Source organism: Cololabis saira, chromosome 13 (assembly GCF_033807715.1).
Source record: "Cololabis saira isolate AMF1-May2022 chromosome 13, fColSai1.1, whole genome shotgun sequence".
Classification (NCBI taxonomy): domain Eukaryota; kingdom Metazoa; phylum Chordata; class Actinopteri; order Beloniformes; family Belonidae; genus Cololabis; species Cololabis saira.
Window position 1 is genome coordinate 39,222,680 of NC_084599.1, and position 17,051 is coordinate 39,239,730.

General features: G+C 42.9%; 1 protein-coding gene and 1 non-coding gene across 3 annotated transcripts; both read right to left on the reverse strand.

The window, feature by feature from the left end:
- Positions 1-5,801: 5,801 nt before the first annotated feature.
- s1pr1 (sphingosine-1-phosphate receptor 1) lies at positions 5,802-15,603 on the reverse strand. Of its 2 annotated transcripts, none has more exons than XM_061738858.1 (2): positions 15,506-15,603; positions 5,802-7,303 (listed from the first exon to the last, which is right to left on the reverse strand). In XM_061738858.1, the coding sequence occupies exon 2, from the start codon at positions 7,179-7,181 to the stop codon at positions 6,060-6,062; it is 1,122 nt and encodes a 373-aa protein (XP_061594842.1). In that variant the 5' UTR covers positions 7,182-7,303; positions 15,506-15,603; the 3' UTR covers positions 5,802-6,059. The 2 variants fall into 2 exon arrangements, with proteins under 2 accessions (XP_061594842.1, XP_061594843.1); XM_061738859.1 differs by lacking the exon at positions 15,506-15,603 and adding an exon at positions 15,332-15,497.
- trnae-cuc (transfer RNA glutamic acid (anticodon CUC)) lies at positions 9,145-9,216 on the reverse strand. The gene has a single exon. It is a non-coding gene; the product is annotated as a tRNA-Glu (tRNA).
- Positions 15,604-17,051: the final 1,448 nt, after the last annotated feature.

Consider the following 17,051-nt stretch of genomic DNA (forward strand, 5'->3'; position numbering starts at 1 on the left):
GCGCCCAGAGCGAGCGAGCGCGGCATGATCATTTATCCCGGCGCGTCCCAGCCCCCGGGTCTGGCAATTGTGGTGGCAAAAATTGTTGTTCAAAAAGAATGTCAGGACACCTCAGCTGTCTTTCGAGGATTTTATGAAAAGAGGACAAACATTCAATTGAACGGAGCCACACAGTCCAACCGGTCACACAAACCGTCAGTCCTGAGTGAGCTGAAGAAGATTAGGGACAGGTTATTTTATTGGGAGCTGGAAAAGACAAAACATCACCCATCACCCTGGCAACCGTGCCAGGGTCTGTGTCAAAGGAACATGACCTTGGCATAGGAATGAAAACAGGCAACAGACAGTGTTATACCAAAATTTTCCATTACACAGTCAGAAGGCGCGCCGATTTTTCCCAGTGGCCAGCCGCGGTACTGCAACCAAAAATCCCATGCGGCCCAGAAAGCTTTTTTCCCATAGACCGCAATAGTAAAAGAGAAGCCTCTAAAACTGTTCACAGAACACCTCCAGCTGTAATCACCGGCAATTACTAATCTTTGTATTCTATATTTTTAAGTCATGGACTTTATATCCGTCAAAAATGTTTTATAACGGCCAGAAAAGTAAAAGAAAAGTCTCTTTCTGGGCGTGACGTCACGGCTGACGTCACAGCCGTGTCCGTGCATTCCACGGATGTTTATATTAATATATATTATGTAATTATATTATATTAATACATTAATAATATATGTAATACTATACATGTAATAATATACATTAATTAATATATTATATTAATACATATTATATTAATATTCGCGGCATTGCCCCGGGGCATGATGGGAGGCCCCAGAGCATCATGGGAGGTGACTCAACTGCGCATGCTCTATGGGCCGCTGTATGCGGAAGTAAACCCGGAAGTCAGGAACTTTTTCAGCGTATGAGTAAAATGCATTGAAATGAATGGGCGGCCATTTTCAAAGTCCCATCCAGTTTTTATTAATACATCCATGGCGCGTCCCCGCGGCCGGGGAGGTCGGTGGCGCTCGGGCTCACCAATGAGCACCTTCACATGTGCATGAGATTCTGACACCATCCAGACCAGATTTAAAGTCCTGTCAAGAGAAATTAGAGCTCAGTTCTCTCACTGGACGACAGAAAGTGGGGACATAAGATTAAGGGGAAGAAATAAAAACTGCAAAACTGTTCAATTGTTAAGATGTGTTTATATTCATTTATTATAAAAATGTGTTGAGACGATTAACAAAGAAAAGGGGAAATTCAAACTGCTGGTAAAGAAATAAAATAAGATAGCATTTGGAAAATAAAATAAAATCTATTTTATTTTTAAGAGAAAAAAATATGTGTAATTGAAGTTACACATGTTAATGGGCAAATATGTACTTTTTTAATATAACAGTCAGATGCAGATGTTGATACAACTATGAGGCTACTTGAATGTATGTATATATATATATATATATATATATATATATATATATATATATATATATTTATTATGATGTTCTGGACCTTCGCTTGAGTAAATTTTCTCTAAATGGACCTCTTAAAGTTGAATACCCCTGCTATACAGTGTTAATATTTAACGGGCCCCGGGCCACTCTGTTCTTGAAAAATTCGGCCCCAAGGTCAGAAAGGTTAAGAACCCCTGGTTTAAACCATATGTCAATCAGGTTTGTAAAATAGCATTTTTCCATCTCCGTAATATTGCAAAGATTAGGAAAATCCTCTCGCAGAGTGATGCAGAAAAACTAGTTCATGCGTTTGTATCTTCTAGACTAGATTACTGTAATGTGTTGTTAGCAGGATGTCCAAGTAATTTGCTGAATAGGCTCCAGCTGATCCAAAATGCAGCAGCACGAGTACTGACAGGAATCAGCAGGAGAGACCACGTCTCTCCAGTGTTAGCGTCGCTCCATTGGCTACCCTTAAAATTCAGAATCCAATTTAAAATTTTATTACTTGCGTATAAAGCCCAAAACGGCTTAGCTCCGCATTATTTGCAAGACCTGATAGTGCCTTATGTTCCTGGCAGAGCTCTCCTTTCTCAGAGTGCAGGTTTACTCGTAGTTCCTAGAGTATCCAAATGTAGATTTGGAGGGCGGCCGTTCTGCTCTCAGGCACCCTTACTATGGAACCAACTTCCAATCTGGGTTAAGGAGGCTGACACCACCTCCACCTTTAAAACTAAACTTAAAACCTTTCTGTTTAGTAAAGCTTATAGTTAGTGTTTAGTAAACCTCTAGCTGGTGTTGGTAAATCTCTAGGTAGTGTAAACTCTAGTGTGTTAGAGTCGCTCCTGTGGTTTCTTGTGCTGGCCCCCCCTTCTCCTCCCTTTTCTCTCTTTTGTCCATGTTGCAGCATCCTCTGCCGGACACCGGAACCTGCAGCGTGGGAGTGAGGGGGGCAGGGTAACGGCCCGGGCAGGCGGGGGAGAGGTTTGTCCGTCAAGACTCCTCTCCCTGGCCCTGCCCCTTTTCAACCCTTCCCCGACCCTGCACCCCAACCTGGGACTTGATGATTGGGCCGGAGCTTCGGGAGCTGCATGCTGGCCTGCGGTCCCCACCCCTGGTCATCCCGTTGCTGCTTCCACCTGCCTGCTGTGCTGTTGCCGTCCCTGACCCACCAGTCTGGCCCTCGGCAGGAGGGTCCCCCCTTACGAGCCTGGTCCTGCTCAAGGTTTCTTCCCTCCTAAAGGGGAGTTTTTCTTGCCACTGTTTGGCTTAAGGTTTTTCTCCCACTAGGGGAGTTTTTACCTGCCATTGTTTATGTAATAACTGCTCGGGGGTCATGTTCTGGGTCTCTGGAAAGCGTTTAGAGACAACTTTTGTTGTATTAGACGCTATATAAATAAAATTGAATTGGTGTGCCATTTGCACGGCACCCAGGGAGCAGGAAGGGTTAAGGGCTTTGCTCAGGGGCCCAAAGTGACCTCAGTTGCAATCCAGGGGCTTGAAACTTGACCCCAGCCCCCTCTGTAACCACTAGACTACCACCCCCCCAAAACAACATTCATGAGTGTGGGAGAAAGTGTTCTGTGTTAGAATCGCTTACCGTACCTTTAACCTGCTTCCGGCAGCCTTTCAGGGGAGATGGCACAGACTGTTTTCCTATTTCTGTCTTTATTATGTGCTACCACACAAACATTCAGGAGTTAAACAGTGCAGACAGGCCAACACGGTTCCGGCGGGATCGTCACCACTGTTTCAGAACAAATATAAAAGAATACACCGAATAATCAATCAGCCAAAGGCAAAAGTCACTGGTCGCCATGGTAACTGAGTCTCTTGTGGAATCCGTAGTTCACAAAAATGCAATAATAATAAGATGATGATGATGATGCTTAAAATGTCAATGTCAGATTTTTTGAGTTGCACTAAATCCCGATCAGGTCCGTTCAGTTCTGGGTCTTTCCATCAGAACTCACTTCTCAGTACTGTAGTGTTTTGATGTGTTTCGTTCTGACGCTGTTCCATGACTTGTTTTCTTGCAGAAACAGATTTCCATCATTCTGAAACGTGGCCCAACAAATCTTTTTTCCTTCATTTTGACTGATGTTTCCTCCCTGCTTCCAGGATGAATGAATCTGCCGACACGACAACAGCAACACACACGAGTAGAAATACATCCTGACACACAGCCGCTACAACTTATACACAATTAACTTTTTACAACAACAAGGTCACACCAGAAATGTTCATGAATTCAGAGTTCAGACTCAGCAACAGCTTTAAAGTCGGCAAACAGGGAACTGCACTGATGAGAATAGTTGACAAGAAAAAAGAAGAAGAAGGAAGTATTTTATGAGGCGGAAACGGAGGAATTTCTGATAAAAAGCAGCTTTTCATCATCGATTCTGTTCATTATTTTTGTGGAATGGATGGATAGATGGATGGATGGATGATGGATGGATGATGGATGGATGGATGGATGGATGGATGGATGGATGGATGGATGGATGGATGGATGGATGGATGGATGGATGGATGGATGGATGGATGGAAGGATTGAAAGGGAGGAATGGATGGAGGGAAGGATGGATGGATGAATGATTACATGGATGGATGGATGGATGGATGGATGAGGGATGGATGGATCCAGCTCTTTTAACCTTCAGGTATCAGACTTGGAGGTCATGTGATCAATAAAGAAGCGGGATTGATGACTAAATGATAATAAAGTGATATAAAATAAAATGAAACATCAGTAAAGTAACAGCAGGTGGAAACGTTCCTCCGGAGAAAAAGAAGTGAAAAAAAGGCCAAAGAAAAAGAATATACATATTAAATATTTTTAAAACACGTGAAATTAATGCCAACTTTTAAACAATGCTTTTCATTATTTATCAATAATATTGATATCAAATTATTTTAAGTTAGGAGTTTTTTTTTTAAACGGCAGAATAAAAAGAAAAAAGATGGAAGTTAAATCAAAACTATAAAAAAATAGTAAAATTCACCTCATTTTTTTTTTTAAACTCCCTTAAAAATATTTACAGGCAACATTATTAGTGTAAGAGATTGAGCTCTGAATTCATGACAACTCCTGCCGGTGAGGCTTTTAACGACAGTGGAGAGAAAAAAAAACAACATTTCCAAGAATTAAATACTCGACAGGCGTGTTTAAGCGCTACGTGTTCTAGTTGCTCCGAGGAGGTGATACGACGTCTCTACGGGATCAGAACCCTCCACCTCGGCTTTCAGGGACTGTTCGGTGTCGTGAGGACGTCTGGGTTCTGGTCTGACCCGGACCGCGTTGATCCAGGCCCAGCGGCTCCGGGAAAAGAACCGGACTTGGGCTTGGGCTTCAGGTTCCAGAAACGTCCAAGTGGTTCGGGGCAACGCCGTCTCCTTCGCCAACACAAACCTGACCTCCTCGCCGACCTCTATGGAGCCAAATCAAGGCCAAAAGTTTTGCTAATTTGAAAATAAAATTTGAACCTGAAAATTCTTTTTTACAGTTTAAAATAATTTTTTTTCGGTATCAGATCTTTTTTTCAGTTTCAGAACTTTTTATTTCAGTTTCACATCTTTTTTTTTCAGTTTCACATCTTTTTTTTTCAGTTTCAAATCTTTTTTTTTTTCAATTTCAGAAGTTTTTTTTCAGTTTCAAATCTTTTTTTTTTTTCAATTTCAGAACTTTTTTTTCAGTTTCAAATCTTTTTTTCAGTTTCAGATCTTTTTTTCAGTTTCACATCTTTTTTTTCAGTTTCAAATCTTTTTTTCAGTTTCAGACTTTTGGCCCTGATCTTTCGTAGGGGGCGTGGCATCAACTGAGAGGGGCGTGGCATCATGAGTGACAGCAGAACAGAGAAGGCGGGGGACGTTCCTCAGTCATGTTGCCTTCAGGAAACGTAGGTTGCAGAAGTTATCAGTAGAAGTATGATTCAACACTATACACCATATTCACGTGATTGGCAGTGGAAAAAACTGAGACTAGTGACACATTTCTGTTTAAAAAGCTGTTTTAGACCGTACTTGGCACCAATCGCATTATAAAAGCAATAAACTATGCCAGACTACAGTTCAACAGCCACACTTTAAAGTTTGACATTTCCCACTTCCACATTAGCAAGTACGGTCTAAAACAGGTTTTTAAACAGAAATGTGTCACTAGTATCAGTTTTTTCCACTGCCAATCACGTGAATATGGTGTATATACAGTGTTGAATCAACTTCTACTGATAACTTCTGCAACCTACGTTTCCTGAAGGCAACATGACTGAGGAACGTCCCCAGCCTTCTCTGTTCTGCTGTCACTCATGATGCCACGCCCCTCTCAGTTGATGCCACGCCCCTCTCAGTTGATGCCACGCCCCCCACGCCAGATCCGGGCCAAAAGTCTGAAACTGAAAAAAAAAAATTGAAACTGACAAAAAAAGATTTGAAACTGAAAAAAAAAAATTTAAACTGAAAAAAAAGTTCTGAAACTGAAAAAAAGATCTGATACCGAAAAAAAATAATTTGAAACTGTAAAAAAGAATTTTCAGGTTCAAATTTTATTTTCAAATTAGCACAACTTTTGGCCTTGATTTGGCTCCATAGACCTCCGCCCCTCTAGGAGGAGGAGGTGACGTTCCCGGACGACACGGCCGTGGTCTCCCTGGGCGAGTACTCGGCCTCCTCCTTGTTGGGGTGGGAGGAGTTATCGGACTTGCTGCGGCTGAACTCGGCCCCCATGATGGGTCCCGCCTGCTTGGCCTTGGGCCGGACGCAGGACGTGCAGCACAGCAGCGTCTTGAGGAAGGCGCGGCGCATCTCGTTGCTGGTGAGGGTGTAGATGAGCGGGTTCATGGCGGAGTTGAGCACGGCCAGGCCAAGGAACCACTCCACCTTGTAGAGGATGGGGCAGCTGAGCGTCTCGCAGGCGGCGTCCAGCAGCAGCAGGACGAAGAGCGGCGCCCAGCAGGCGATGAAGCAGCTGAGCACGATGATGACGGTCTTCAGCAGCGCCAGCGACTTCTCCGAGCTCTTGCTGTTGGCGCCGGCGTTGCCGCGGCCGTTGGACACCTTGCGGAAGACGAGCTTGCGGCTGCGGGTGCGCACCAGCGCGTAGATGCGGGCGTACAGCACCACGATGGCCATGAGCAGGATGCTGAAGACGGTGGTGCAGAACAGGATGTAGGTCTTGTGGTAGAGCGGCAGCACGGTGGAGCAGCGCGCCATGTTGTCGATGCAGTTCCAGCCCATCAGCGGCAGGCCGCCCAGCACCGCCGCGATCATCCACACCGTGCTGATGAGCAGGAAGACGCGGCACGTGTTGCCGTTGTTGTGCAGCTTCATCTTGAGCATGGTGAGGTGGCGCTCGATGGCGATGGCCAGCAGGCTGAAGACGGACGCCGCCAGCGCCACGAACATGCTGCCCTCCCGCAGGAACCACTGCGTCGGCGTCAGCTTGTAGGTGTTGGCGCCGGACAGCAGGATGTTGGCCGTGTACACCACGCCGGCCAGCAGGTCGGACAGCGCCAGGTTCCCGATGAAGTAGTACATGGGCTTGTGGAACTTCTTGGTCCTCCAGATGGTGGCCAGGACCAGGATGTTCTCCAGGATGATGAAGCAGCACACGATGATGAACACCACCGAGTCGGCCTTCAGGCCCGAGTCCTGCTGCGTCTTCCGGAACTTGCCGGTGAAGTTGTAGTGTTTGGCGATCAGGTCGGAGTAGCTGGGCTCGGCCATGGCCCGCGGCGGCGGCGGGGGTCCAGCAGGGGGCGCTGCGTCCTCAGGCTTCAGGCCTTCATGTCAGGTGGTGGCCTTGAGGAGGAGCGGAGAGGGTCCTGCTGCTGGGGGGGGACATGGTCCTGCAGAGAGACGGGAAAGCCTTCGATTACGGGTTTCACTGGACAAAAAGTCTTCAAAACAACCTCAAACGATCTCATAAACTCAATTATACGTTCATTTGAAATAAAACTCAAGATCCTGGAAGACCCTTCGGGTTAATAAATAAATGATTCCCTTAGTAATCCCACCTTTTCTGCATTTACTTTACTTATATGCATATTACTTGCATATAAAGCCCAAAACGGCTTAGCTCCGCAGTATTTACAAGATTTGATAGTGCCTTATGTTCCTGGCAGAGCTCTCCGCTCCCAGGGTGCAGGTTTACTCGTAGTTCCTAGAGTATCTAAATGTAGATTTGGAGGGCGGGCGTTCTGCTATCAGGCACCATTACTTTGGAACCAACTTCCAATCTGGGTTAAGGAGGCTGACACCACCTCCACCTTTAAAACTAAACTAAAAACCTATCTGTTTAGTAAAGCCTATAGTTAGTGTTTAGTAAACATCTAGCTGGTGTTGGTAAATCTCTAGTTAGTGTAAACTCTAGTGTGTTAGAGTCAGTAGTCATAGTCGCAGCTATAGAACAAGACTATAATAGTTAGTCTCAAATATAGCTTGGTGGTAGATATGCTGCTATAGGCCTATGCTGCAGGGGGGCACCGACATGATCCACTGGGCGGTGCCTCTCACCCTTCTTCTCCTCTCCTTTTCCCTGCCTCTCTTCTCCATTACCATTTTTATTTATTATAAATATCTCATAGCTATCATTTTTGTCCATCGTTCCTGTAGTTTCTTGTGCCGGCCCCCCTTTTTTCTCTTTTGTGCATGTTTGCAGGCTGGAGCCTCGGGAGCTGCGTTCTGGTCTGCGGCCCCCCCCCCCCATCCCCGGTCATCCCGTTGCTGCTTCCACCTGCCTACGTGGATGTCTGCTGTTGCTGCTTCCGCCTGCCTACGTGGATGTCTGCTGTTGCTGCATCCGCCTGCCTGCACCCCCCCCCCCCCCCCCCCCCCTGGTAATCCCGCTGCTGCTTCCACCTGCCTGCTGTGCTGCTGACGTCCCCGGTCCCCCAGTCTGGCCCTCGGCAGGAGGGTCCCCCCTTATGAGCCTGGTCCTGCTCAAGGTTTCTTCCTCCTAAAGGGAGTTTTCCTTGCCACTGTTTGGCTTAAGGTTTTTCTCCCACTAGGGGAGTTTTTACCTGCCATTGTTTATATAATAATTGCTCGGGGGTTTATGTTTATGTTTATGTTTATGTTTATGTTTATGTTTATGTTTATGTTCATGTTCTGGGTCTCTGGAAAGCGTCTAGAGACAACATCTGTTGTATTAGACGCTATATAAATAAAATTGAATTGAATTGAATTGAATTTAAAGGAGCATGAGGCTCCTTTTAAGAAATGAGACTCTCTAGCGCCACCCTTCACCACGACGGCAATCGGGGGTACTGCAGTCAACAGCGAAGCCGGCACGGGAGAACGGGGATGCAGCGTCATGTGACGTCACATCCGCAGCCCAGCGCGGGAAATTCGGCCCCACAATTGCAGCAGATTTTGCAGCACACAGCCTGTTCAAGGCAAAGGAGAAATACACTAGAGGGCTAATTTTTTTTGGTTTGGAACGCTTCATCTGACATTATTACTAGAAAACTTAAAACGTATACGAATTTTTTTCATAAATCCTGCCCCATGCTCATTTAACCCATCTCTAGTGAAACTAAGAGCAGTGGGCTGCCATTTGCAAGGTGAGCAGGAAGGGTTAAGGGCTTTGCTCAGGGGCCCAAAGTGACCTCAGTTGCAATCCAGGGGCTTGAAACTTGACCCCAGCCCCCTCTGTAGCCACTAGGCTACCACCCCCCCAAAACAACTGTTCCCTGACCGGGAATCGAACCCGGGCCGCGGCGGTGAGAGCGCCGAATCCTAACCACTAGACCACCAGGGAGCTGTTCTGCATGGAACTGCTACTCAGGAAACACAAAGTGTGTCTTAGTCCCAGTTAACCTGATGTTTTATTGTTTTTATTTCAGAACAAAATTCTGATGTAACTTCAGTTTTCAGTGCTCAGGAATTATCAAACCGGTCCAGTTTAAGTCCAAACCGGTCCAGAATAGGCCTGTGTTGAAAAAATTGATTTCCCAATTCAAAATCGATTCTCATATTGATTCCTAAAAATGGATTCATCCCCAAAATCCCCAAAAAAGGAATGTTTTGTTGGACACGAGAATAACTGGTGCCATGTTTTTGCCTTTAAATATGTTTAAAGGTATGAAAACATTAAAGTGTTAGGTTATAATTGCATAAATTGTCTATATTTCATTACTTTATATACTGTCGTGGGGTTATATTTGCAAAAAATGCTAAAAACCAAATGCTCAAAAATTAAAAACCAAAATAGACCGAAAATGGAACAAATAAAAACGGAATGTGGGAAAAAATAAAACCGATTTCATATGTCTCTGTTTCCTCCCTGGATCTGTTTGGTAATTCTGACCCACATGATGTTTCTGAAAGCAGTTCTATCAGCATTCTGGGAGCTGATTGGTCCTTACAGCCGGACCTACAGCATCATCAGCTGCAATACTTGCTGTTGAATCTCAATATAATACTAGTATTAATATGTTGCAGAACTACAGTCATATAATTCATGCAACAGCTGAAAAAACAGTTTTAATAACACTAACCCAAATCAATATCGGAATCGAATCAAATCTTGATAATCGATTCTGAATCTTTAGAATCGGAATCGAATCGATTCTTGACATTTGAATCGATCCCCAGCCCTAGTCCAGAACAACTCCCTTAGAGGGCGAACACTACAGGAGGAGCTCGTATTTATCAAGTGAACTGGTGAGAATTTGTTTCTGCTGCCGCGGGCAAGAACAACAGGAACGGCAGGAACATGTGCAGCTTCAGGCTGATCCAGGGCCGTTTCTGCTCTATCCAGCTCACTCAGGTGCATGAGGTCTCTGCGGCCACCAGGGGGCCCCCCAGGCTACAAGATCAGCCTCTAAAGTCCAGCTTCTGAGGAGAAATCAAATGGGCTTTCATCATTTGTAACCGCCTAAAAGAGAAAACATCTCATCTAGTCTAACAGATTAATGCATCAGAACCTTTTATCCTAAAGGGTTTGACCCCCTCCCAATCACACTGTAGATGTCACAGACCAGTATCTAAGTTCTGCATCCCGGTTATCCAATTATCTAGCCGGGGGCTTTGTGCTAGGACCGGTTGTTTTCTCTGTTTTCCCTGATAAGTATCTGATGCCAAACTACACCTTTACGCAGATGACACTGTTATCTCCTGTTGTTCAAGGTGCATCAATGCCGAGATTAAACTTCTGCAGTTTCCCTCCGGTGTTGGTCGGGATGCTCTCCACCTCATGAGGGAAGCAACACACAGTTCTCCCTCAAAATAAGAGAACTTCTAGTATCTCTAACCAGAGATGTCAAGTAACGAAGTAAAAATACTTTGTTACCTTACTTAATAATTACTTACTAATTATTTTTCAGACGACTTTTTACTTTTACTCCTTACATTTTCACGCAATTATCTGTACTTTTTACTCCTTACATTTTAAAAACAGCCTCGTTACTCTATTTCATTTCGGCCTTTAAAAAAAACTATCCAGTTAAATTGCTCCATCCGGATAGAGTGAATTTGGTTGTGGTTGTTTCAGATGTTCTTGTCCAGTTTTGTTCTTACATCCGTTCCCTCAGATTCCTGCAACTAAACTTGGATGTACATTCCAATAAAGGTTAGGATAAATGATAACATGCCTCTGAAGTTTGACTTTTTGCACCATTACAATACTTATAGGCAACTAGTCATCATATCTGCTGCTCTCTGAAACACATGTTAATGCTCAATAGTACACATATATGCTTCTTTAATATATTTGCATTATACTAAGATGCATTCATTTTCAATGGCTTTTGTCCTGAATGGCTTTTTTCCCCCTTACATTACTTTTACTTTTATACTTTAAGTAGTTTTGAAACCAGTACTTTTATACTTTTACTTGAGTAAAAAACTTGAGTTGATACTTCAACTTCTTCAGGAGTATTTTTAAACTCTAGTATCTATACTTCTACCTGAGTAATGAATGTGAATACTGAAGACACCTCTGTATCTAACCTTCTTGTCCGTTAGATTGTGTCCATATCTGGAATTCATGCCTTCAGACATTCTCTACGACCACGAGACACCGTACAAGCCTCGATTAATCAACCCAACACTGCGTTGGCTTGGTTTCCGGTCCATCGGTGCACATACCTCCGAAGAGCCAGAAGCAGCTTTTGCATTCCTGTAAAGTTCTCCAAAAAACCCTCCTTAGTTACTGACGCTAACTACTTGTTGTTTGTCCTGAACATTTTACACAAATATCAGTCAAATATCAAATGTTGAACTAAACAAGTCACAGAGGGAAATGTAGAACATCTAAAAATAGATCTGGTTGCTAATGAGGTTAAACTGTGACAGGTTTACAAGAGCTTCACCTGACTGTTGTCATGACAACAGGTGGCAGCATCCGGGATCAACACTGTGTATGCAGCGCGGGGTATAAGATTAAGTTTGTTTACTTTTAATTAGTTTCATTTGGAAAGACATAACTTCAGATCTACTATTAGATATCTGGCACCAGACGCAGAAGCTTGTTGACCTTCTGGGCGTAAAGTTATTATATAAATGCAATTTATTATTATTATCTGGCACTAGATGTATAAAATAGGCAACCTTGTTGACCTTCTGGGTGTAAAGTTGGCAGTTTAATCTATTTATTGCTGGTTTTTGGGGAATTAGTAAATGGAATAAACTGACCCCCTTCGTCCATCACCTGGATACCAAGATACCAAGATACCAGAATACCAGAATACCAGAATACCTGGATACCAGAATAACTGGATACCAGAATACCTGGATACCAGAATACTTGGATACCAGAATACCAGAATACCTGGATACCAGAATACCTGGATACCAGAATACCCGGATACCTGGATACCTGGATACCAAAATACCTGGATACCAAAATACCTGGATACCAGAATACCTGGATACCAGAATACCTGGATACTAGAATACCTGGATACCAGAATACCTGAATACCAGAATACCTGGATACCAGAATACCTGGATACCAGAATACCTGGATACTAGAATACCTGGATACCAGAATACCAGAATACCTGGATACCAGAATACCTGGATACCAGAATACCTGGATACCAGAATACCTGGATACCAGAATACCAGAATACCTGGATACCAGAATACCTGGATACCAGAATACCTGGATACCAGAATACCTGGATACTTGGATACCAGAATACTTGGATACCAGAATACCTGGATACCAGAATACCTGGATACTAGAATACCTGGATACTAGAATACCTGGATACATGGATACCAGAATACCTGGATACTAGAATACCAGAATACCTGGATACCAGAATACCTGGATACCAGGATACCTGGATACCAGAATACCTGGATACCAGAATACCTGGATACCAGAATACCTGGACACTAGAATACCTGGATACTAGAATACCTGGATACCAGAATACCTGGATACCAAAATACCTGGATACCAGAATACCTGGATACCAAGATACCAAGATACCAGAATACCAGAATACCAGAATACCTGGATACCAGAATACCTGGATACCAGGATACCTGGATACCAGAATACCTGGATACCAGAATACCTGGATACCAGAATACCTGGATACTAGAATACCTGGATACTAGAATACCTGGATACCAGAATACCTGGATACCAGAATACCTGGATACCAGAATACCTGGATACCAGAATACCTGGATACCAGAATACCTGGATACTAGAATACCAGAATACCTGGATACCAGAATACCTGGATACCAGAATACCTGGATACCAGAATACCTGGATACCAGAATACCTGGATACCTGGATACCAGAATACCTGGATACCAGAATACCTGGATACCAGAATACCTGGATACTAGAATACCAGAATACCTGGATACCAGAATACCTGGATACCAGAATAACTGGATACCAGAATACCTGGATACCAGAATACCTGGATACCAGAATACCTGGATACTAGAATACCTGGATACCAGAATACCTGGATACCAGAATACCTGGATACCAGAATACCTGGATACCAGAATACCTGGATACTAGAATACCTGGATACCTGGATACCAGAATACCAGAATACCTGGATACCAGAATACCTGGATACCAGAATACCTGGATACTAGAATACCTGGATACCAGAATACCTGGATACTAGAATACCTGGATACTAGAATACCTGGATACCAGAATACCTGGATACTAGAATACCTGGATACTAGAATACCTGGATACCAGAATACCTGGATACTAGAATACCTGGATACTAGAATACCTGGATACCAGAATACCTGGATACCAGAATACCTGGATACTAGAATACCTGGATACCAGAATACCTGGATACTAGAATACCTGGATACTAGAATACCTGGATACTAGAATACCTGGATACTAGAATACCTGGATACCAGAATACCTGGATACTAGAATACCTGGATACCAGAATACCAGAATACCTGGATACCAGAATACCTGGATACTTGGATACCAGAATACTTGGATACCAGAATACCTGGATACCAGAATACCAGAATACCTGGATACCAGAATACCTGGATACCAGAATACCTGGATACTTGGATACCAGAATACTTGGATACCAGAATACCTGGATACCAGAATACCTGGATACTAGAATACCTGGATACCGGAATACTTGGATACCAGAATACCAGAATACCTGGATACCATGATACCTGTATACCTGGACATATGGCCTCGGTACCACTAGCACTGCAGTCGCATCATTTTAACATGTTTTCTGTCATAAACTCCATAAAACAGGGGGGCGTTCAGGGTATTCAGGGTTTTTCTGAAAGCTGCAGACATTCTGGTCCCTGTGGACATATATACCCCTGTATGTCTATTCCTGTGTACCTGATACTCGACAGCCATTGGCTCGTCTGTGTTTGGGGGGCGGGGCCTCCATAGTCATCAATTGTCTGTTTCTCAAGTTAAAATTGAACTGGAGAAGATTAAAAACAAAAGTTAAAAAGCAGTTGTGCTGAGCCCGACTCGGGAAAACTCTCCCAAAACCTGCTGGATCTCGTGACTTTAAAGGCTTTTGGTTGCATTTTAAATGACAGGGGACATAAAACCGCTGGCAGAGCTCCTGATTTACTGCTTTTATCTCAATATTAACTTTCAAGCATCCCTAAGCTCAGCTGTGTGAAGGGTCTCGATGTTCCTCTGATCTCCGGGAGATATTATGGGTTAAATAAACCTCATATTATCAATTTATACAGACATGTATATGTATATTATTCTGACCCCCCTGCGCGCTTCGTGTCTTCTCTAAAACCATAAACTTTCCCAGACTTGGACGCGCTTTTCTTGCTGCTTCACCACTTTGACATTAAACCGCTGACTTTAGTGACATTTTTAACTTTTTCTCTCTCAAACGTTCATCCAATAAAACTTAATTATAGCATCTCGTTTCATCCACAAACGCACTGAACATCGTCCATGTAAATCAACTTTGGAGATAAAAAAACACAACCGTTTAAATTCAGCCATAATGAAGATGAACTGAAGAAAAAAACAAAAACAAAACTTTTATTTCCAGTCTCTATTCGGCTCATACATCTTAAGGACGTTTTAAATCACTAAAACATGAATTTAAACGCCCCCGAAGCTGCTTTTCCTCTTATTATTGTGTCGCTACGTTAAATGCAAGTGGAGGGTTTGAAAAGTCTCATTCAAGTTTAAATTGTTTAAGCTTTTTTTCTGGAATAAATGACCCGTCATGACGTCATGTGAATGTTGAAAGATTGAAATTAAATAAAGAGTGGAGAGTTTTTGTCTTAATTCCACTGGAGTCGGACCTGGTCCACCAAAACTGATCCACCAAATCTGATCCACTAGACCTGATCCACCAGGGACCTGATCCACCAGACCTGATCCACTATGATCCACTGACCTGAGTTCAGCCGAAAGCGCGTCCTCAATCATAAAACCGTTTTCCCGACGCTCCTCTTTCTCTCCTCTTTGTCTCTTTCTGCGCTGAAACCGTTTCACGGAGTTTCTACCTTAGATTCCCGGGATCGATCAGGTGATCGATCAGTTTTCAGCAGGATGAGAGTGTTTTTTTTACCTTCAGTGAGAGTCGGGAGAAAGTGTCCAGCAGCGACGGGAGCGAGCGCACTGTGACGCGCAGCCGCGCGCCCTGGATGAGGATGGGCTGATGGAAACTGATGGAAACCTCCTCCTCTGATTCATTTCATTAGGAAACGGGATCAGAAATATCTGTTCCCCATGAAGTTTACGACAGTTTTGAGAAAAAGTCCCGAACTTTTCTTTGAATCCGTTTTTTCCCCTTTTTTTCTTTATTTAGTGAGTGTCAATATTACTAGTGTAAGACAATAACATCTCTACGGAAGAGTATTAGGGCCAGGCAGGAGAAAAATAAAAATAATATTTAAGAGGAGGATTTTATTTGCATTATTCGAGAAAAAAGTCGGAATGTCGAGAAAAAGTTGAAATGACGAGAATAATGTTGAAGTACAATTTCGAGAAAAAAGTAGAAATTTCGAGAAAAAAGTCAAAATGTTGAGAAAAAAGTCTAAATTTCGTAAATAAAGTTGAAATGTTGAGAAAAAATGCGACATTTCGAGATTAATGTTGGAGTACAATTTTGAGAAAAAAGTCGAAATGTCGAGAAAAAAGGCGAAATGTCGAGAATAATGTTGAAATACAATCTCGAGAAAAAAGTCAATGTTGAGAAAAAAGTCGAAATGTCGAGAAAAAAAATCGAAATGTCGAGATTAATCTTGAAGTAGAATTTCGAGAAACAAGTAGAAATGTTGAGAAAAAAGTCGAAATGTCCAGATTAATGTTGAAGTACAATTTCGGGTACAAGTGCTTTTGCGCAGGCTATTTACACCCTGCTACCAATATCAATGTATGCTATTGTAGGTTAAATACCCCATGTAATGCCACATGGAATGGCTTCAAACTTACAAGCAGCTCAACAGTGATTGACAGGTATTCACACCACTCTTGATAAACTTCATTTAATCTCTTCAAAATATCTTACAATGACATAAGAGCAAAAATTGTTCATACAAAAGTGTGAGAGCAGACGTTTGCCTGAAACTATTGTTTGACATGGTTTCCAATTTTAGAGTGGTGCACATGCGCATGGGCAACGCATTTGTTTTCATGTTAACATGGTGTGAATAGCTTGCTATTTTTACCCTGGTGCAAATAGTCACTCCGATTTTTTTTCATTATGCACTTCGAAAAAAAAGTCGAAAGGTCGAGAAAAAAGTCGAAATGTTGAGAATAAAGTTAAAATGTTGAGAAAAAAGGCAAAATTTTGACTTTATTCACAAAATTTCGACTTTATTCTTGAAATTGTATTTCAACATTAATCTCGACATTTTGACTTTTTTCTTGAACTGCACAATAAAAAATCTTCCCCTTTCAAATATTTTTCTCCTGCATGGCCCTAATACTCTTCCGTACATCTCAGATGAATAACAGCCTATAAACGTTTCATCTTGAGATTATTTATTTAACAAAAAAGAGCCAAAAAGAAGAGAATTGTGTGACTCATACCCAAGAGCTGGTCGTGGTACCGCCCACTCGAGGTCCGGTCCAGAGGAACCAGGTTATAAATTTATGGAAGATTAAGTGCC